Source organism: Manacus candei, unplaced genomic scaffold, assembly GCF_025592945.1.
Source record: "Manacus candei isolate 608988 ecotype Guabito, Panama unplaced genomic scaffold, ASM2559294v1 h1tg000070l, whole genome shotgun sequence".
Taxonomy (NCBI): Eukaryota; Metazoa; Chordata; class Aves; order Passeriformes; family Pipridae; genus Manacus; species Manacus candei.
In genome coordinates this window covers 1,475,936-1,496,937 of record NW_026138118.1, presented here as the reverse complement: position 1 = coordinate 1,496,937, position 21,002 = coordinate 1,475,936, and the positions used below count along the sequence as shown (strand labels likewise).

Here is a 21,002-nt window from a genome sequence, read left to right as displayed (position 1 = left end):
CCAGCTCCAGAGCTGCCGGATGAGCCCCTTCCCGAACCGCTGCGAGACACCGGGATCCAGCCACAAGACCGGAGGCTGAACGGGCAGACAGACAGATGGTGGAGCCGGGAGCTGCGTCCATCTCCATCTCCCACCGAAGCAGAAGGGCCTGAGGGGCCCCTTGTCCCCCGCTGGCAGCCACAGACCCCCTCTGTCCCCGTGGGAATGTGCCAGGAATGAGGCCAGCACCGAGCACCATTAGGTAACGGGGCAGGGGGGACGTGGGGCCACGGGGTCGGTGACGTGTCCCCTGGGCAGGCACATCCCGCTGGAATGGCGGCTGCAGCCTTCCCGACCCCCCCTCTCCCGACCCCACGCAGAGCTGCAGCTCTCCATCCCCCCCAGGGTCGGGGGGGGGGGACAAATCCGGGCAGGCTGCATGGAAATAAACCCTTCCCTACCCAGCACAGCTGCGTTGTCGCTCTGCCTTCCTGCTGCTCCAGCCCTGAGCCCCATGCCCAGCTCATTCCCAGGCCCCAGCACGGCAGGAGGGATGAATTGGGGTCAGCCACTCCGCAGGAATTCACGGCGGCAGCGGGTGGTGGCACTGTCACACAGTGTCCCCTCAGGGTCACCAGCAGCATCAGTCTGGCAGACACGAGGCAGGGAGGGTGGCAGGGAGGGTGATCGTGCAGCCCCAGCCCTCCAGGACCATGAAATCACCGGCTGGTTTTTGGGGACAGGAGCCTCAAAGTGTCCCTGCCAAGGGGACACCAGCACTCCCCTCTCAAGGCCCAAACCAGCTGCTCGCTGATGCTTGAGGAGGTCACTCAAGCACATACCACCCCCAAAAAAGCTGCCTGGGAAACCCCTGCCAGGAGGGCAGAGGGAGTTTCACCACCCTGCCCGGGCAGGAGCACTGGGATGAGGCTGTTCTTCTGGGCTGGCATGGACTCCTCTGGGTGATGGGGGAGAGCACAACACCGAGAGGTGCCCCCACACCCCTCGGGGGGACTGTCCCCCTCATATCCAGAGAGCTCTCAATGATTCCAGGCTCTTAGTTGGCATATTTTAATGGGTGAATCACTGGAATAACCTCTGACCCAAGGACAGACACCCAAAATCTCTCCAAAAGCAACAAGAGGAGCATACAGTCCTGCCAGGACAAACTGCTTGTCCCTTCTTGGAGAAGGAGGACGCATGGTGAGGGCACCCAGGGTCTCCTTGGCTCCTTCTCCTCGTTAGTCCCGGGGCTGCAGGAGGAGCAGGGTGGTTTTTCCTGGCAGGCTGTGCTGGGACGTGTTTTTCTCACAAAGCTGAGGACAAAGACTCCCTTACAGAGCCACCAGATCTCAGTCCCTCGTCCCCTGGGCTCAGCTGGACGTCTCCATCTCGGTGGTCTCCTCCAGGGGCTGGGTCTGCACCTCCACCTTCTTTGGGGGGATGTAGGAGCCCATCCCCGCGGCACGCTCGGCCTCCTCCTGCGTGTACGGAGTCTCCCGCAGCTGCTTCAGCCTGGGGGAGGCACGGGGGGGGGTGAAGGCTCCCACCCCGCTCCTCAGGGCAGGACCAGCCCAGAACTGACACCACCACCCCGAGGGACTGCGGGCCTGGGCCCCTCCTCACCTCTTCTTGTGCACCTTGGACCTGAAGTGCTCCTTCATGCTGTTGAGGTCCACGAAGTAGCGCCTGGGGGGGATCAGAGGATGGGGGTCAGAGGGGACCCCGAGATGGGAGCAAGGCTGGGGAGAGCCCTACTGAAGGACCAGGGTCCCCCCACAAGCCTGGGGCCAGTCCCCCACGGGCTGGGGTTCACCCTGAGACTGGGACAAGCTTTCCCAAGCCAAGACCCCCCAGGGGCAGGACACCGCCCACCCCAGAAGCCATATGGATCCCCCAGGACCAGGGCAACCGCATCCCAGAGGCCAAGACCCCCCTCCCGGACCAGAACACGCCCTCCCTCTCCAGGAGCATCCCAAGAACCCCTCCAGAACCAGAGCAACCCCATTCCACGGGTCCGGGACTCCCGGACCCCAGGAGCCATGAAGTCCCCAGAACCAGAGCAACCCCCTCGCAGGGCAGTGGGACCCCCAAGACCAGGACACCCCCCCATCCCAGGACACCCCCCCATCCCAGGGTTCGAGCCCCCCCGCGCCCCCCCCGCACGCACGCGCAGTGCAGGCAGTAGAACTGGGCGCAGCCCGGCAGGTCGGGGTCGACCTCCTGGCGCAGCAGCCGCGCCGCGTTCTCGGGCTTCATGTCCGCGTGGATCTCGTCCAGGTCGCGGCGGCGCCGCTTCGTCTTGAGCTGCCGGGCGAGCGAGTGCGCCCGGTGGGCGCCGGTGCGGCGGCCGTTCCGCGGGGACATGGCGGCCACCACGCCGGGCCGGGCCGGCACTGCGCAGGCGCGGGAGGCTGCGGGCCCCGCCCGCCCGCCTCTACGCCCCGCCCACAAACCGATAAGCACCGCCCCGCCAAGCGGCAGACCACGCCCATGAAGCGACAGGCACCGCCCCGAGCAGATAACCCCGCCCCCAGTCATAAGCTCCGCCTACGAAGTGCAGATCCCGCCTCCAGGCAGGAACGCTCCGCCCACTAAGCGACAGGCTCCTCCCACAAGGCTTGACCTGGTCCATAGACCGCGCCCACTATGTGGTAAGCCACGCCTATCAGCAGCAGGCCACGCCCTCGGCCACGCCTTCCCCGGCTCAGCCTTGACCTGAAGCCTCCCGGGCCCGGTGACGGTCCCCGGGCATAGCCGTGTCCCCCAACCCCCCCAGCCCCCGGTGGCCCCTCCCCGGGCTGTCCCCGTGTCCCCCCGCGGGCCCCGCGCTGCCCCGGTCACCGCTGTGATGAGCCGGGCAGGGCTCAGCGCGCCGCGTTCCCGGCGCTGATCGTGTTTCCTCCGTGATCAATTATAAATAGGGACACGCGGCGGGGGGAGCGCGGAGCCCCGGTGCCTGCTCTGCGCCGTGGGAGGGGGATGTCCCAGCCCTGGGGGTCTCCTGTGGGCGAGGGGCACTGGGGGGGGCTGGGGCGCGGGGGTGGAGGGGAGGGTTTGGGGGTGACCGGAGCGGGCGCCCCCGCGCTGCCCCCGGCTCAGCGCGGGCTCAGATTCCTTCTGTGCATTGGAAGTGGCCGCTGAAACTTTAATGAAGCCACCGGATCGCCACTCTGTTCTTCCCCCCCCTCCCTGCCGCCCGCGACTCCGCCGGCTCCGGCCCCGCCGAGCCCCTCGCCATGGCCCAGGGCTTCTGGCGGCTCTACAAGGCCAAAGTGCTGCAGACCCTCGGGGGGCCCCGGGCGGACGGGGCGCTGCAGGACGAGGTGAGGCGGGAGGGTCCCCACCGAGCCCGGGACCCCCCGAAGTGGGGTGACATCCCCCCTGCCCTCCCCCTGCCTGCACCCCTGTGCTCACCCGGGGGCTTCGTTGCAGGGGGACCCCCCCGAGCTGATGGAGACGGCAGAGACCCCCGCGCTGATGGAGGAGGGGCCCGGTCCCGTGTCCCAGCTGGCGAGGAAGGTGAGGAGGGGGCTGGCAGAAGGGGGGGGGGTTGCTGGGACCCGGGGGTCCCCGGTGAGCCCAGTGCTGCCTCCCCCGCAGGTGCAGGGGGTGGGTGCCCGGAGCTGGCGGACGCTCTCGTCCCTCTTCACCCGCGAGGACGAGCACCAGCTGCTCAGCCCAGAGCCCTGCGCAGACCAGTGAGTTGGAAATTGTTTGGGGGGGAACCCAAAACCCGGATCCAGCCCCTGAGAACTGCTCAGCCCCTTCTTCCCCCCATCCCATCACCTGCATCCCCCTTCCCTGCCCTACACCCTGGGGGAGAGCCGGCATGGAGGGGGACATGAGAGGCTTGGGGGTCACAGTTCTGGCCCTTGTGGGACCTGATGAGAAGGGTCCCCACACCGATGTCCCTGTCCTCACTCTCTCCCCAGCCCACTGGCTGCTGAGCCCCCCGAGCTGCCCCAGTCTGAGAAGGCACCCGGATTTTGGGATCTCTTTGCTACCAAGTGGCAGCAGGCGGCAGGGCCAGACAAGGGGGTGCCCCCCCCGGAGCCAGATGAGAGCCCCGGGGAGCCCCCGGGCGAGGACGGCAGCGACCTGCGGGAGCCGGAGGAAGGGGCCTTCCACTGGGGCTTCCTGGCCGGCAAACTGGCTGAAATCCGGAATAAAAATGCCCCCAAGGGCAACTAGAGGAGGATGCACCAGCCAGACTCTCCAGCAGTATTTGTGGCCCCCCCACTCCTACTGGGCAGCCCCCTGCCTGCACCCGAGGGCTCTGCAGTGGGTTTGGGTGTCATGTGTGCACTAAAGACCCCAAGGTGCCCTTTTTCCCAAGCTCTGTCCAGTGCTTTCCTTGCCCTCATCCCCTCCACAGCAGCCCCGTTGCCCCTGGAGCAGCACAACACCCACGGTGGGCAGGGGGAACTGCCCCTCTCCCCCCACCCCAGAGCATCTACCCACACAAACCACATACACTGCCAGCCTAGAAAAAAAACCCCAAACAGCTTTATTGAGTGCTGTTCTGGCCCCACCAGCCCCTCTTCTGGGGAAGAGGGGGTGTGGTGTGTGCACTGCCTGCGATGAGGGGCTTGGGCTCTCTGCCCACATCCCCAGCCTGCAGTTGGAGCAGGGTGTGGGTGGTCAGTGGGAGCTGCAGGACCATCCCACCACCCTGGGCTGGGGGGACAAGGATGATGGAGAAGATGGGGGACAGCAGGAGAACAGAAGCCCTCCAGCCCTGAGGCCACGGAGAGACTCACCCAGGGGAGCCCCTTCCCCACCTGCCCCTCAGGTGCCCCCACCACGCTCAGCCTGGGGTCCGGGGTAGTCCTGGTGGCCTTCCCAGCCTGCAGCATTCCCAGCACACCAGGACTGTGGATGCCACCAGCCCTTTGGCCACATCCAGCAAGGGCGAGGGGATATGTCCAGCCAGCAGGAGCCACAGCGGGGGTCCTCATCCCGGCCGGGCTGTCTCTGCTTAGACCGTGGACTCCTTGGCGGCCGCCCAGGCCCTCTGGCAGCCGTAGAGCCACTTGATGACACGGGCGTTGCGCTCCACCACCGAGACGGCGGAGCCCAGCCGGGCATCCTCCGGCTCCTCCTCACCCGGCCCCGCACCCCCCTCGCTGCCCCCCGAGGCCTGCCCGGGCTCCGACTCGCAGGAGCCGAGGAGCCGAGCCGAGCCGCTGTCCCAGCCTGCCGGCCCGAACCGCTCCCGCCCCAGCAGCTCCACCAGCGCCCGGTCCAGCCCGCAGTAGTTGAAGAACCGCTCCTTCTCCGAGAGCGGCAGCGACACACGCAGGGCCAGCGCCTGCTTCCCGGGGGGCTGCGGGGGCTCTGCCGGGGGGCTGCCGGGCACGGGGAAGGTGCCACCGCTGCCGCTGCTGCTGTTGGCACCCGGTGTCCTCGCCTCCTCCTTCTCCACAGGCGCCCACAGCATGGGGGTCTCGGGGCTCTGCGGGGGTGGTGATCCCTCGCCCAGCCCCCTGGCTGGCGGGGAGCTGGGGGGCTTGTCCCTGAGGGGTCCCTGGAAGAGGCGTCGCACCAGCCCGGAGCCCTTGGCGTTCTCCTTGTCCCCGCCCAGGCAATCCCGTTTCTGCCGGTAGATGATGAGGGAGTCGGGTCTCAGCAGGCGCCTGCTGCCGCTGCGGCGCGACACGGGGGACGGGGGGCACGGCAGCTTCCTGGGCCCCTCCCGGCCCAGCTCCGAGCCCTGGCACAGCTCATTGCACTGCTGGCGGGCGAGGAGGCGCCGGCCGAGCGGGGACAGCCGGGGCGAGCCCCGCAGCGCCGGCTCCTGCCGCCGGCTGATGACCTGCTGGGACTTGACGTATTTGGCCTTGTCGGCCTCCAGCCGCTCCACGGCGCTGGGTCTCCGGCCCCCGCTGCCCCCTGGCTCCCCCGGGCACTCGGGACCCCGGTTCAGCCAGGCCAGGGGGGAGCCACGGCCGGGGGCCACAAGGCGCAGGTTGCTGGAGGCGCAGACGGCAAGAGTGGGGCTGCCCAAGGGCACCATCGCCCAGAAATGTCACTGCTGGTCGCTCTGTTTGCCCCCCGAGTGGTTGTGGGAGCTTCGGTGCTGCAGCTGGGGAGGCTCTGGAAGCTTCGCTCGGCTCCTGGATTCCACCCTGGGAGGAGAGAGGAGAGTCAGGGTTAGCCTCGAGGCTGCAGCAGTGAGGAGGAGGATGGGGGTGAGGCAGAGCCGGGGGTCCCCTCAATCCCAGGCAGGCAGCGAGTCCTGCCAGCCCAGGCAGGACCAGCCCACGGGCAGGAAGAGAGAAGCGCCGAACATCCGCCGGCTTCACTCGCATCCCAGGAGCGGCTTCCAACAGGAAAAAATACCGGAGCCGGCCACTGCCTCGCCTTTCCGAGAGCAGGGGCGGCAGAACAAAGCCCTGCTCAGGAGAGCTGGTGAGCTGCCCCACGTGTGGGGGCAGCAGGGCAGGGGCTGGGGGGGGTTTGGGGTCCCTGAGCTGTGCTCCCCTGGCAGGGAAGGTTTCCCCTGCTCAGTGCATGGGGGGCTCGGAGCCAGGGGGGTTTCCTTAGCCCTGGGGTGCTCCAGGCCTTGCTTGGCTGCACCCAAGCACCCATGTGTGCATCCAGAGGTGGAGGGTGCTGGGGGAAGGAGTCCGGAGGAGCCTGAGGCTGTAAATGCCCAAAGCAGAGGGTTTCAATGAGCTCAAAAGGCCTGAACGGCCCTGAAGAGCCATCACCAGCTGACCCAGGGCCTTCCCGGGTGACAGCAGGGCCACGGGGCTGGGCAGAGCAGAGTTCACAGCAGCAAAGGGCCCAGGAACCCCCTGCCACGCTCCTCCACACACAGCCCACGGGTTCCACGCCGCATCCACCCCACTGTACAGGTGGGGAAACTGAGGCATGTGGTGTGTCTGGCCCTGTGCTCCCGAGGGATGAGCTCCCCAGGCTCCCCCAGCAGCTGTGGGAAGGTGTCCCCAGCAGAGGGTCCTGTCACCCCCCAGCAGAGCCAGTGTGCCCAGGCTGTGACTGCCTGTGCCAGTGTTCCCACATAGTCCCCAGCCCAGCCCCGTGGCCAGGACCTGTGCCAGCCATTGGGATCGGCAGGTGGGGGATGCTCTTGCTCACCTGAGCCCCTGATGCAGGGATGGGATGCAGGGATGGGATGCTCTGGTCTCACTCGACTCCTGCCCCTCTGGCTCCCGCAGCAAACTGAGCCCACACCCGGCAGGAGCCTCGTATAGGGGATGAGGAAGAGGAAGAGCCACCCTATTAACCCCTGCCAGCCCAACCCCCGTCGGAAGGAGCCCACCCTGCCAGCGCGACCCCCCTCCACAGCCCTGCCCCTGCCCAGCACTAACCCTCCTCTTCCTGCACCTCCAGCTCACCTCTGCCAGCTCCCCTCCTCCTTCCACCTCCTTACGGGAACCTGGCCGGGATTTCGGGATCTGCGGCGGCGATCTCTGACTCCTCCCAGGCAGCACCGAGTCTCTCTGTCCCCCCCGCACGCGGGGCGTCAGGAAGGGGACAGGGAAACCATGTCCACTCCAGCAGCTTCTCCTACACCCGTCCCAAGATGCTGGGGCAGCTCAGGAGAAGGAGCCCACCACAGTTCCCTCCCCAGGATCCTGCCCTGGACGGTGACGGAGAAAGAGGGAGGAAAGGTCCTCCTGGCACCTTCTCCGGTGGTGGTGAAAGGGTCAAATCCAGCCCCGAGCTGGCCGGTTCCTGCCTCTTCCCCCCGGGAAGGGCTGTAAATCGCAGGAAGCCACAATGGGCTGGAGCTGGCCCAGGGGTTATTTTTACCACTGCCCTCTTCCTTCCCCAGGGCCGAGCGCTCCCACAGGGACAGCCCCGGCCCCCTCCATCCCCGGCTCCCGCCTGGGGGGCTGCGAACGTGGCATCGGAGCAGGAGGGGGGAAGGATGTGCTGCATCCCGAGCTGGGCTCCCAGCCCCTCGGAGTGGGGTCAGAGAAGCCTCCAGTTCTCCCTAGGGATCCACCAGCTCCCCCCATCCCTCTGGCAGCCAGGGTGGATGGAGCGCTGGGGCACAGCCCGGCCCGGGCTGATCGCAGGGACCGGGGAGGCTCCAGCAGGGACAAAGTCATGGCATTCAGTCCGGGACCCCCTGGATGAGCGGGGACCTGTCCCCCAGCACTGCTGCCCCCACCCCAGTTCCTTCCTGAGGAGCTGCTGCTCCGGAACCAGTACCGGGAACTGGGGCTGCATCCAGCACCTCCCAGTGCCAGGAAGGGGCTGGGGCCAGGACTCCTGTGCTGACGAAAACGGAGGCTCAGATGGAAGCTGAGCAGGATGAGAGGGGCCAGGGCTTGTGCAAGCTCTGTAAGCACCGGAAAAAATTCCCAGTGAAAGCAAGGAAGGGACAAACCACCTATTTTATTCTAATAAACCTGGAGAGGAGCAATGCAGGCAGAACTAGAGCTCTGTGTGCAGGATGAGGCTGCACAGGAGCAAATCCAGTGGAAGGCAGGGAATAGGATCAGGGCAAGAGATGGAGAAACTCATGGCACCCCTGGGATCTGCCCCCAGATTCCCATGTGGGAGAGGGGCAGCCGACAGGACCATAATTTTAACTCCAGGCAACGTGACTCACTGTTTATTAGGAAGTGTTTTATTTTCCAAGGTGGAATCCCGGCAGCTGTTCTGGTAAAGCCACAAGTGAGTAAGACCAGCCTTGAAATCACCTTCCTCTGGCAGATGCAACGTGTTCCTATGGGATGCTCTGACCAAATGCCTTCCCCAGAGTGATCACCCTCCTCTCTGACTCCCTGGACCACCTGCCAGGCACTTGCTGTTGAACTGTAATGCTTGGACAAAGCTGATTCCCTTTGGAAGACAAAAAGGGATGATTTGAGGGGCCCTTCCTGGCCCTTCAGCCACTGCTGGGGCCAGGTATGGAAACTTCCAGCCCTTGCAGTGGGTGAGAGAAGGCTGAGAAAGTCCTCAGAGGCAATGAGTCTCAGAGCACAGATCCTCTTTCCACACCATGTCCTGCTCCTGATCGACCAGCCCTGCTCCCAGCACTGCTCCAATGGCTCCAGGGGACCAGAAGCCACTGTGACCCATTCAGTCCTTTTCAGATGCATTTCTCCTTTTAAAAACAATTTAAAAAAAAAAAATCACTTTTCAGCATGCCCAGGTGCAGCCAGGAATGCAGCACCTGGTAACCCAGCCATCTGTCTCTACTTGCCGGTTCCCTTTCACAACCCACAAAAGTCCCTCTGGCCCCAGGTCCATGCAAATGCCACCCCCTGGAGCACAGCCCAGGGAAGCTGGGAATGAGCCAGAGAGGGCTCAGGGTGCAGCTTTTCTTCAGGAGAGGGCAGGAGTGGAAGGCTTGTTAGGCAGGTTTAAAAATATCCAGGGTTCAAATGGGCACGAATAAATCTGAAACCAGCACCTAATCCGAGGCAGACATCCACATGTCGCTGCAAGTTGGAACTGAAGAGGGCCCAGGAGAGGCCATGGAGGCTCCTGTGGATGTTCACAACCCCCAGAAGGGCTCCAAAACCCACAGTGGGTGATGGCTGGTCAGTGCTGGGACCACAGGGACAGCCAGGAAAGAGATCAGGAAAGGGTAAGGGATTGCAGCCCTTAGGCAATTATCTGCTGCTTCAGGCACCCAAATAACCTGGAAACTCCTCCAGGAACAAAGGGGTTTAACAGGAACATGGCCTGGGCTGTGGCTCCTCTTGCAGTGATAAAATGGTGGTGCCCCTGCTCATCCTCAGGTCACTTGACATCTCCATGACCCCAAAAATGTGGTTTCAGGCTCCCCAGAAACGCTTCCAGAGCTCCTAAACAGCACTTTGCAGCAGCTCAGCCTTGTATTCCCACATTCCCAACACTCCTCAGGCACTCTGAATGGTTTGTGGCATTTACATCCCTCTGCCTTTATAACGTTAAAGAGCAGAAATTGCCCCAGACCGAAAGGGAAGCCCAACAGCCCCTGCCAGCACTGCCTGTTAAAGGTGGGGTTTAAACGCTCCAAACTGGTCAAAGTTGGCGTTTAAATGCTCCAGACTTGTTCTCTGTGGGCCAACTCCTTCCTTTCACCGCACAAACCACCAGCAGGGATTCGAACCACGTCAGGGATCCATAACCCATGGAGGGATTCGCAGGGTATGGGTGGAGCAAAGGGAAAAGCCACACAAAGCACCGGCTCGTTTGTGCCACCCGCAGTCCAAAGGCCACCTGAGCATGAAAAAAAAAAGTTGTTTTCCTGAAGGGAGGGCACCTTTCCAGGGGGCGGGACAGCGGCCGGAGCTCCCCGGATGGGACTTTATCTCCCCCACAAAGCAACACCCGCCCTTTACGCCGCGGTTTGTGCCGGGGCCGAGGAAAGCTCGGCTTAAACCAAAGCAAAGCCCAAACGCCAACCGGGCGAGTTCCCAAAGCCCAGCCAAGCCCTGCCCCGGGAACTGGGATGGGCAGGTCGGGGCCCGAGGCCTCCGCGCTCTGCAGAACAGGGAAAACAAAGCAGAGGTTGGGTTTTTGGAGCCAGGAGGGAGCTTTAATTATATCTAATTTCTGCACCAGGGCAGTTCCTTGCAGATCTCCCCACCCTCTCCATGGACTAGATATATTTTAAGTATAGTTTATATAAATACATATATAATATACACTTTATATATATATATATACACATAAGGTTTATTCTTCTTCATTTGGTGGGGAAGGAATTCAACCTGTGTCTATATTTAAAATCCCCACTCTTGCAACTAATCAGTGTGACCTTCTCCTTTAATTACGGTCCTTACCCCCTAATAAAAAACAACCTAAATCCCAAACCCCCCCTCTTGTGCCAGGCCTGCACTGACTTACTGATTCAACCTGCCAGGTGGGAATGTGCCCATTTGTGGCACCAGGATACACTGGAATCCACTGGTGCAGGGCACAGGGATGACTGGGCTTGGGTTTGTTGCAGGGATAAGAAATGGCAAGAGAAACCAATTTACAGCATTTCCAGTCTGCAGAACCCTTTGTTCAGAGCACTGTTAATTAAAACATGCAAATGACTGCTCTGCTTTTGTGCCATGTACAAGGAATGGTGTTTCCTCACCTTTATTCCACGTGAGAGCAGCAGGAGCAGCACAGCCCTCAGCCAAGCCAGCACCTTCCACGAGCCCAGGATCACTCAGGGTATGACTGTGATGAAGCACAGAGGATGACCTTGTGCTGACTGGAATCATTCTCCCCAGACAAAGTTCAAAAACTTCATCGAAATTCAGATTTTATTTCAAAAACGGTCATGAACTTAATAAATTACACAATAATTTTCCTCATTATAAATTCTCCATAAAATATATTTTACAGTTTTTAAAGAAAAAACGTGGCCAAAAACAACGAAAAAAAAAAATCTTTTCTAAGTGCTGAAAAGTATCTTGACTTTGTGTCACGCTGGTGAACGGCTCTGCAGCTGCTACAACAATTTGATTTATTTGTTTTTTTTTCTTAAAAAAACAAAGACCTAAGACAACAACAAAAAATCAAAACAGAACACAGACCTCAAGGACTACCAGTGTCACCCAACAGCAAGAATAAGCACCATGAGAGGGATTTCAGGTACCCCCAACCTTTAAAGTGGCAATCAGTGCAAAGAAACGCTTTGGGAGTCAAAAAAAAAAACAACAAACAACCCCCCAAAATTCCCTGTGCCATTCCCTTGTTTCTGCACTGCAGGCAGTGAAATGTGTCCAGTGAAACACTTCAGAGGGGAATCAGATGATTTACAGAGCACCTCAAAGGTGAGCAGAATTATTCTGCAGTGGATTCGTAACCTGCTTGAGTCTGACTTTTGGGTGGGCAGGACAGGAGGAAGTTTGCCATGTATTTTTTACAAAGCTTAACGTGAAGAATTATAAACCCCCTTCAAGTTTTACTGATCCAATGACCCTGATGAGATGTGAGAACTGGGAAACAGTGTTGGCACAGAAGCAAAGAGTGTTTGTCTGAGAACTGCTCCCTCAAATGATGAAGGGAAAGCAAATCACAAGAAATAAGGATTAAGGCCCCCTGGGTGATGGCCAGCAGCTCATACAGCACCAGGTAAGAACCACGGGTGGTCTGTAAAGTCTCAGAAGTCTGGTCAAATCAGAAAAACAACAACAACAACAACAAAAAATGGTATTTTGTTTATTCATACTCAGGCAGAATAAACACTGACTGACCAAACTGCTCTCCCAGCACTAAAAGGGAACAGTATCCAAGAACCAAGAAGGAAATGCTTGTGGCCCTTTTCAGGTAGGATTTGGGTGGGGGAGAAAAAAAAAATTAAATTGAATTTATTAAGAAAACTGGCCTTTCCTGTAGCTTCAAAGGCAGTTTTAAGACTCTGCTTTTTCCAAAAGGTCAAACTGGATGGGAAAGGTCAGTCCTGCAGCCAAAAGAACAAAGTGTTGTGCTGTTACAAAGAGCCTCTGTCTGCTCTGCAGTGTCAGGTGGCCTCAGTGAAACCTCTCCCAGCGTATCAATCTGCTTCTGTGCAACAGGAGCTGGGGATAAGCAGCTTCCAACTGCTCCAGAGCTTTCCACCCTACCATCTGTGCTTTTAAATAAATATTACTTCTTTAAAAGGAGGAAAAATAATAATAATAATAATAATGAGAAAAAAAAATCATCAGCCAAGGCTGCCACCTTTCACATACCTGTTACTGAGTTTTCTCCCCTGTTTGAGAACAAGTGGGTTCTACAGGACAAAGAGTCACCTCTGTGTCCTCTTCCCCACCAGGCTGGGGGCAGTGCCAGACAGGAAAAGGCCAGGACCAGTATCATTAGCTGGATTCAGTTAATGGGAAAACTGTGCTGCCACCCTCTTTTGAAGAACCTTAAAATTATGCTGCTGGATTCCCTCATCCCTGTTTCCATAAAGTAAGGGCACAGTACTCTGCTGTTATAAATCCTCAAGGTGCTATTGGATTGTGGACACAAGAGCAGATTAATTGATTAATAAAGTATTTGATCACTAGAAGAAAGCAAAATCAAATGATCAGTGAACCATGCCAGCCCCTGACTGTACATTTTTAATTTGACTCCCTTGGTGATGAGCTCATGAAGCTCTAAGTGCCAAGCTCAGCCACTTCAGCACTTCAAAAACTGCTGGTCCCCTTGCATTGCTTTGTTTACAAAGTCAAGTCTTTGATAACATTAGATAACAAAAATAAATAATAAAGTTATTCAGGCCTGGAGAAGAAGGAATGCTTCTCATGCACCTTCTTCACCCCAGTTTTCTAGCAGACCCCAATCATTCAGACCCACAGCAAATAATTTAAGTGCCACACACTCACAGTCACTCATATACATAAATATATACACAGATTACATTACAAAGCCTGAAGATTTGCACTACCAGCATGCAAATCTTTTGTGTTTTTGTTTTTTTTTTCCATGAGAGTTCCTAATACTGACATAGGAAACTGGAATGTATGAAATACCCCATGACATACTGCTGGGAAATCAAGTCTTGGCTCTTACAACATCCCACTGCCAGTGCACACACAAAGGAACACCCTCACATCTCCCACAGGCCCGCAGCACCTGGTACTTTACACACCAATGCAACGGCCAACTCGACATTCCTGCTGGGAGACTCAAAGAGAGATTCATTTGGGGGGAAAAAAACTGCACCCTGCAGGTGAGTTGAGGCCGGTTCCTCCCCCTGCCATGAAGCTGTACCGTGGGCTGGGCGAGGAGCAGGTCACGTGTCCCAGCTGCTGTCTTTAAAGGCTATGTTGACTAATCTCAGCTCCAGCTCGAACGCATCCGGGCGGTCCTGCGGGTTGGCCGCCAGCATCTCCTTGATCAGCTGCTTCATCCGAGCGTTCATGGACTTCTTCTTCACGGGGATGAGCAGCTCCATCTTGGGGTTCTCCAGCAGCGCCTCCCCCACGGGGACGATGGCTGTCCCCTGCTTCACGTAACTCCCCAGGAGCTCCTTCTTGGTTTCCGTGTCTATGAAGGTGATTCTTTCCAGCATGGCCCAGATGATGATTCCCAGGGCGAAGATGTCTGCCTTGGCAGTGTAGTGTCCTTCCCACACCTCAGGGGCCATGTAGAAGTCGGTCCCGCAGGCGGTCGAGAGAAAACACTTATTTACGTTGACCGGTTCCTCGGGATTCTGCCCTGAGGCTGAACACACTTTGCTCAGCCCAAAATCAGCCACTTTCAGGGTAGGCTCCAAGTCACTGGCATCCGTCCTGCTCTGGGAGATGAGGATGTTGTCGGGTTTGAGGTCGCGGTGGATGATCTGGTTCTTGTGCAGGAAGGCCAGAGCGCTGCTGAGCTGCAGCATGAAACTGGTGTTGGTCTTGCGGTTGGGCTTTCGGGACAGCAGGTACTCGTTCATGTCTCCTCCGTCACAGAAATCCATTACAAACCACAGGTAATAAGCACTTTTGGGGTCAAAGGCTATCTCTCCTTTTAGTGAGGTTTCTACAAGCTGCAACGAGGAAAGGAAATGTCATAACTACCTGATGATCACGGGAATTTAAGGGCATGATGGAAAAATGCATGAGATCTGGATCTTCGTGAAGGGGGGAAGTTTAGGTGAGATATACAGAAGGAATTCTTCCATGTGAGGGTGGTGAGGCCCTGGCACAGGTTGTCCAGAGAAGCTGTGGCTGCCCCATCCCTGGAAGTGTCCAAGGCCAGGTTGGACAGGGCTTGGAGCAACCTGGGCTAGTGGAAGCACCTCAAGGTGTCCCTGTCCATGGCAGGGGGTGGAACAGGATGAGCTTTAAGGTTCCTTAAAACCCAAACCATTCTATGGTTGGTTGATCTTCCTCTCAACAATCCAGAGAGCAAGACATTGCCACAGGGAAAAAAACCCCAACTTTATGCAAAAATGTTTATGTAACAGGAAAAAAAAAAATCACAATATATTTGCCAGCCTCCTCGTTTTCATCCGTGCAGAGCATATCAAGCTCACACTCCTGCCCAGCAGCAGAGCTCGACCCTGATAACAGTATTTTCAGAGATACTCAGTGGCCATTGCCCTCCCATCTGTCCCAGCTGGACAGTGTCCCACCCTGACAAAGCCTGTCCCACCCATTTTGCCAACAGCTTCCAGGGATAAACAAAGTCTCACAAGTAACTCCACACAGCTGCATTCACCTCCTGCTTCCACCAGAGATTTTTTTAAGCCTGCTCTCCATTCCTTACACATTAATGAATTCCAGCAAGTTAACACAGGATCCCTGAACTCAGGAGAACACTAATCTCCAGGCACAGCTGAGCACGTAGTGCCTTTCCCACCATCCTTATCCACAGGCTATTTTCTAGAAGACAAGTCTAGCAGCTGCTTCATACAAAAAGCAAAGCAAAACCAGCAATCAGTTTTACTAATCCTGTTTACACAGCTACATTTGCCTCTTCAGCTCCTCTGAGGTGCCTCTTAGCAGGCTCTGCAAGGTAAGTCCTGCAATTATTTATGTTAGTAGTAAACCAAGGGATAATAAACCAAACTGGCTTTCAAAAATTAAGGTCTGAGTTAATATTTAGGGAAACATTTTGAAGTGCTTTAAAAAAGTGGCCTTTTCCATCCAAGGGCAAAATTGGTAGTAATTTATAGCTATCTTCCCACACCAACTCCAGACAGTAAATCCATGTTAGAACTAGAGAGTGACGTATTTAGGGTTTGTAGCCAGGAACAGTGAGATTAAGGTATCTCAGGAGAGCAGGGCATCTCCTCTGCCAAGTGAGCACCAACACAGCTCTGCCCTCCCCGGAGTCACAGACGCTGCACTTGCATCTGTTCTGAGAGTTAAGACAACGAAATCCACTTCTGTGTCCGTGACAGCAGCAAAGCTCCACGAGACCAGGTTTGCTTAGGACTCACACCCTACAGATTTGGTTTGGCTGACACAAAGCATCTGCCCTAAAGCCCTTCAGGAGACACTGAAACCCCCTCCCCTGCTTCCTCACGCACAGCTCTGTAACATCACCGAGGGCAGGAGGGGCCAAGCCCAGGGAGGGCTGACTGTCCTCACTTTAGCCCAGGCTGTAACAAAGTGACCCCAGTCACAGTCAGCTCCGCTCTGCCCTTTGCTCTTCTCTCTGGAGCAGGAAAACAATCCGTGGAGCTTGCACCAGGCATGGGCCAGGCCCATGTGTCGCCCTCCTCACGATCCAAACTAGTGCTCTGGGTGATCTGGAAGCTCTTTCCCACCTTGCAGTTCTGCCCTGGGGTTTTTTAAGCTCCTCCCTGCACATCTGCCCACACAATCCCTCACAGCTCCACTACCAACCAGGAAGGTAAAGCACTAATTTCTCCCACCCGAGCTGGCCGGTGTTGTTTTAGCCTAATCCCTTCATGAAAGCAAAATCAGTGGCAACTCCCAAGGACAGGGAGTTCACAAAGCCAAGAATCCTCGTTCTCAGGCTTGGACAGCACCGGGCACAGCGGGAACTGAAGAGCTGTCAGCTGGATCTCCACCAACAAAAGGTCCACATCAGACATGCAGGAATGACAGTAAAAACTGACGTGATAAAAGCTGACCAGGGATAACACAAACACTGAGCAGGCTACTGACTTTTTAAACCAGAGAGACAAATTTCTGCAGCTTCTTGGCAAGGGAATTAATTAGAATATCTTTCAAAGTTTTTCTAGTGCTACTTATTCCTCAAAAGCACACATCTTTAAACTTAAAGGACACTTTCAGTGATATTTATTCCCTTATTTATCATGCCTTTACCACTGAGAGATTAGTAGTTATTCATCCAAAAAACCAAACAGCTCATGACATGCTACCAATTGCCTTATTGTTTCTGAAAGAATTTTAAGTGTTGGCTTCCTAAATCAAGACAGTGACTTCCTCTTCCAAGGACACCTGAGATGAAATTCCTCAGAGCTCTGTCCCAAGACATCAGTGCACGTCTGCTCCTTAACCTGCTGCCAGGGGACACCACAGCCTGTAGCTCCCCTGGGTCTACCTGTGGGGCTTCCTCAAATTATCAAAGCAGATTTGCATTAAATACAGAACCTGGAGTCTTTTAGAGCAGCAGGGCTTCAAATCACAAGATACATATTAATTTTGGGGCATCAGCAGTGCAAAACAACACCCTCTCCTGACTGAGCACACCTCACAAACACCACCTTGGCTGCCCCACCTCCTTCCCCCCCCAGCTGACACACCGCCATGAATTCCTTCCACCCCATTCCCTCGGCTTCCGTGTACCTGTAAATAAAGGGAGGAGCTGGAGCCATGGGACATCTTCTGCACCATGCCATCTTTCTGCAAGATGCACTCCTCCAGGTGAATGACGTTGGGATGCTGGCTCTTGATACTGCTAAGTGCCCAGAACTCCCGCAGAGCCAGTTCCACGTTCTCCGGCGCGTGGCACCGGATCTTTTTCACCGCGACCCGTGCCGAGGTCTTCCTGACGACTGCTTCGTACACCACACCATAACTGCCACGACCAACCTCCCGAATTAGATCGTACTTAGGCTGGCTACTCACCATCTTCAAGAGCAAAGGTTCTGGGGAAGGGGGAAAAACCCACAGAACTAAAACTTAGGAACAGGAACTGGGCTGTATTTTCCCCCCGTAAGGGGGTTTTGGCGTGGCAGCCTATCCAGACCCTGCCATGAACGCAGGGTTGGATTGCTAGAACATTCCAGAAGCTACCCCATAAAACCTGCAGCTGTTGCCACGGACCAGGTAAAAGTGGAGTTACATCATTTTTTTCGTTAAGATTTCAAATACAGCCCAGTTTTCAAGGTGGCAACAGTTCAAACCTAGACTGGTATCGTGCCGAGACAGGACTATCGTGAACGTTCCTGCTCCTCTCCCTCTGTGTCTTCCATGAGCATCTGCGGGAATAACAGGAGGGTGTCATGCTCCCCATCCAGCCTGGAGAGCAGGAGGTTCCAGTTGAAGCCCGTGGTTGGGCAGTAACAGATTTAATTAACTGCTTTTTATGGAGGTGACTGCGGGAGTAAATGTTTCTGTTATAATTAAGCTCTTTTACTAAGAAAAGAGGGAACTTGGATCGCTCCCCGTTTATGTTTTTAATGTAACTGATTTTTCATCAAGTCTCCCCAGCACGAGGAATCTACAGTTACACAAAGTTAAAAAGGGTAACTGATTGCAGAAGTTTGTACCCAGCATCTAACTTTCACTTTTGCTCAACAGAGCAAAGCAAACCAGTTCAGATATTGCTCTAGAAGTAAAACAAGAGACACATACACACAAATAGAGAAAAAAAAAAAAGCCACCAAACCCTGCTACAGATTTATGACCCTCCCTGCACACTCTCCTGCAAGATTACAAACCAAACACCAACACCACCTTCACACAACCAAACCAAAACAGGACACTGACTACAGACAGGAATAAATTAAAAAAAAAATAAAGCCTGGCCGGCCAAGGATCACTGGTCAAACAGAACAAAACGCAAAACCAAAAAATAAATAAATAAAATCACACTAATAGATCAGAACTAAAATAGCTTTAAGACTGCCAGTGATAAAGGTAATTCTCTTTATGTGAGTAAACCAGGCAATAACGACCACACTGAAACAGCCTGTTATTAGTAGGAAGCTTTCAAGTATTTCCACTGCTTTAGGTATCATTATTTTTTTTTTTAAGGAAAAAAAAAAAGGAAAAAAAAAAAAAAGAAAAAGAGAGAGAAAAAAGGTATCATCAGTCTCAGGCAATTGCTACACAGATATTTTAACCTTCCAGCAAAGCTCTGCGATGCACGTTTGCCAAAACAACCCCCGAGGAAAACGCGTTACTCGAACACGGTCACCCCGGGTTCGAAGCTGCAAACGCCCCCCTGTCACCGAGCCCAGCCCCGGGGCTCCTCCTGCCCTCGCTCCTGCGGGGGAAAAGCGCCTCGTTAGCGCCGTAATGGTGGAATAATATAAATAACTAAGTGATATAAGTGATATAAATTATATAAGTGTCCCCCGGCTGCCCGGGGCGGCCACACTGGGCCGGCGCTCCCGCTCGCTCCCGAGGGCCCGGGAAGCGCCGCCCGCCTCGTTAACGGCGATAATTATGGAATAATACAAATATTATAACTGATGTAGGTAATATAAATTATATGAATGGCATAAATAACGTAAGTGCCCCCCTCCTGCTCGCGGCGGCCGCACCTGCGGTTGTGAGGGGAATCACCGGGGGTACCGCTGCCGGCCCGCCGGGCCCTGCCCGCCGCAGCGCGGCTACTGGGCCCCTCGCGCCCGCAGCGCGGATCCCGCCCCGCTGTGATCCCCGCCGGGGGATGTGGGGCCGCCCGGACCCGCCGCCCCCGAGCCGGGTCGGGCCGGGGGGAGCCGCGTTACCTCAGCGCCGCCGCCGCGGCCCAGCCGCCATCTTAGGGCTGCGCTCCCTCCCCTCAGCGCTGGCCACGCCCACGCCCGCCACGCCCACCAATGATCACGCCCATCCCTCCGCCACCGGCCCCTTCGATTGGTTAGCGGGGAGAGGGGGCGGGGAGAGGGAGAGGGGGGCGGGGCCCAGCGTGTGAGGGGACGCGCGGTCCTAGTGCCCCCCGGCTCGTCCCACTCCCATTAATTTATTAATCATATTTATTAAATATTATTATAATAATTATAAATGTTATCATTGTGTTTATTAAATATTTATTAAATATTTTTAAAATTATTTATAATTTTATTCTTTTATATGATTCCCCCCCTCTATTAATTAGGGAGAAGTCCTTCCCTGAGAGCGCACTGAGGCCCTGGCACAGGTTGCCCAGAGAAGCTGTGGCTGCCCCTGGAATCCCTGGAAGTGTCCAAGGTCAGGTTGGATTGGGCTCTGAGCAACCCGGGCTAGTGGAAGGTGTCCCTGCCCATGACAGGGGGTGGAACGAGGTGATCTTTAAGGTCCTTTCCAGCCCAAACCATTCCAGGATTCTGTGATTCGTTGCTTGGCATCCAGAAAAAATCAGTACAGCCCCTCTTGCCCTTGTTTGCGGTCTGGCTTTGTGTGACAGCGACACAAGAGCTGTTGCCCCTTTCTGTGTCCCTCTTCCTCCACAGAGTGCAGGGCTGGAGGTGCCCCCCATGCCCAGGAGCTGGGGGGCACAGGGCTCCTGTCATGGCCCCTGCTGTCTCCTCAACCATTGCTCAGCCACCGCAGGACCATTTTGGGAGGAGCCAGGGCCACCCACAGCTTGGAGCCCTGCAGAGACAAGCAGAGGGAGATAAGTCCCACAATGGGCTCTCCAGGGTTAATTGGGAAGGAGCCCGGGGGTGATTAGTGCCCTGGGTCCTGCCTAAGCTGCCCCAAGCCAATTAGGGGCCAACAAGCCCCTTGTGGGTTTGGAAAGCTGCTTAGGGCATTACAACCCCTCCATTCCTGTGAATCTCCTTAATCGAGTCCAGAAGCAATTAGTTAATCAATGTCACCCCTGCACAGGGGCAGGTCATGGGTGCACATCTGAGTGTCCCACTCCCAGTGTCTGCCCCCCCTGCTGCCCTCCCCCGTGCCCAACCAGCCCCGCTCCTGTGCCAGCGTCTTGCTGGAAGGGCCCCAAGTGCCAGAACGGGGACAGTTTTGCAAGATGTGCTTGGCCAGTCCCAGCACAGTCACTTGCTGGACATGTGAGCCGGTCCGGAAGGAGCACCCAAAACAGCTGAGGGGCTGCCGGGCTGGGGGAGGAACGGGCTCTGTGTACCGAGACAAGGAACGGGCTCTGTGTACCAAGACACCACGTGCCTGGGCACTTGTGTACCCATGGGCCTGTGTGCCTGTGTATTCATGTACCTGTGTAACCATGTACCTCTATGCCTGTGCATCCATGTACCTGTGTGCCTGTGCATCCACGCACCTGTGTATCCATGTACCTGTGCATCCATGTGTCTGTGTATTCATGTGCCTGGGCATCCATGTACCTGTGCATCCATGTATTTATGTATCTGTGTACCTCTGTATCCATGTACCTCTGTATCCATGTACCTGTGTACCTGTGCATCCATATGCCTGGGCACCCATGCACCTGTGTATCCATGTACTTGTGTATCTGTGTATTTGTGTACCTGTGTATCCATGTACCTGTGTATCCATGTATTTGTG

The 21,002-nt window shown here is 56.3% G+C and overlaps 4 protein-coding genes across 8 annotated transcripts; 1 reads left to right on the top strand and 3 right to left on the bottom strand.

Annotated features, from left to right (window-relative positions):
• Positions 1-1,034: 1,034 nt before the first annotated feature.
• On the bottom strand, positions 1,035-2,392 carry ZNF593 (zinc finger protein 593). Its single transcript, XM_051807075.1, has 3 exons — positions 2,150-2,392; positions 1,606-1,668; positions 1,035-1,494 (listed from the first exon to the last, which is right to left on the bottom strand). The coding sequence occupies exons 1-3, from the start codon at positions 2,344-2,346 to the stop codon at positions 1,353-1,355; spliced, it is 402 nt and encodes a 133-aa protein (XP_051663035.1). The 5' UTR covers positions 2,347-2,392; the 3' UTR covers positions 1,035-1,352.
• A 410-nt stretch (positions 2,393-2,802) lies between these two features.
• Positions 2,803-4,173, top strand: CUNH1orf232 (chromosome unknown C1orf232 homolog). The gene is made up of 4 exons (XM_051807056.1): positions 2,803-3,305; positions 3,415-3,501; positions 3,583-3,680; positions 3,915-4,173. The coding sequence occupies exons 1-4, from the start codon at positions 3,219-3,221 to the stop codon at positions 4,171-4,173; spliced, it is 531 nt and encodes a 176-aa protein (XP_051663016.1). The 5' UTR covers positions 2,803-3,218.
• Positions 4,174-4,466: 293 nt separating this feature from the next.
• Positions 4,467-7,641, bottom strand: FAM110D (family with sequence similarity 110 member D). Of its 3 annotated transcripts, none has more exons than XM_051807349.1 (2): positions 7,344-7,641; positions 4,467-6,110 (listed from the first exon to the last, which is right to left on the bottom strand). In XM_051807349.1, the coding sequence occupies exon 2, from the start codon at positions 5,996-5,998 to the stop codon at positions 4,961-4,963; it is 1,038 nt and encodes a 345-aa protein (XP_051663309.1). In that variant the 5' UTR covers positions 5,999-6,110; positions 7,344-7,641; the 3' UTR covers positions 4,467-4,960. The 3 variants fall into 3 exon arrangements, with proteins under 3 accessions (XP_051663309.1, XP_051663310.1, XP_051663308.1); XM_051807350.1 differs by having other exon boundaries at positions 7,317-7,365; XM_051807348.1 differs by lacking the exon at positions 7,344-7,641 and adding an exon at positions 7,084-7,256.
• Positions 7,642-11,192: 3,551 nt separating this feature from the next.
• On the bottom strand, positions 11,193-19,322 carry PDIK1L (PDLIM1 interacting kinase 1 like). 3 transcript variants are annotated; one of them, XM_051807049.1, is made up of 3 exons: positions 19,265-19,322; positions 17,151-18,534; positions 11,193-14,413 (listed from the first exon to the last, which is right to left on the bottom strand). In XM_051807049.1, exons 2-3 carry the CDS (start codon positions 17,433-17,435, stop codon positions 13,673-13,675), a joined length of 1,026 nt encoding a protein of 341 aa, XP_051663009.1. In that variant the 5' UTR covers positions 17,436-18,534; positions 19,265-19,322; the 3' UTR covers positions 11,193-13,672. The 3 variants fall into 3 exon arrangements, with proteins under 3 accessions (XP_051663009.1, XP_051663010.1, XP_051663008.1); XM_051807050.1 differs by having other exon boundaries at positions 17,151-18,531; XM_051807048.1 differs by having other exon boundaries at positions 17,151-17,452.
• Between the last annotated feature and the right edge of the window lie 1,680 nt (positions 19,323-21,002).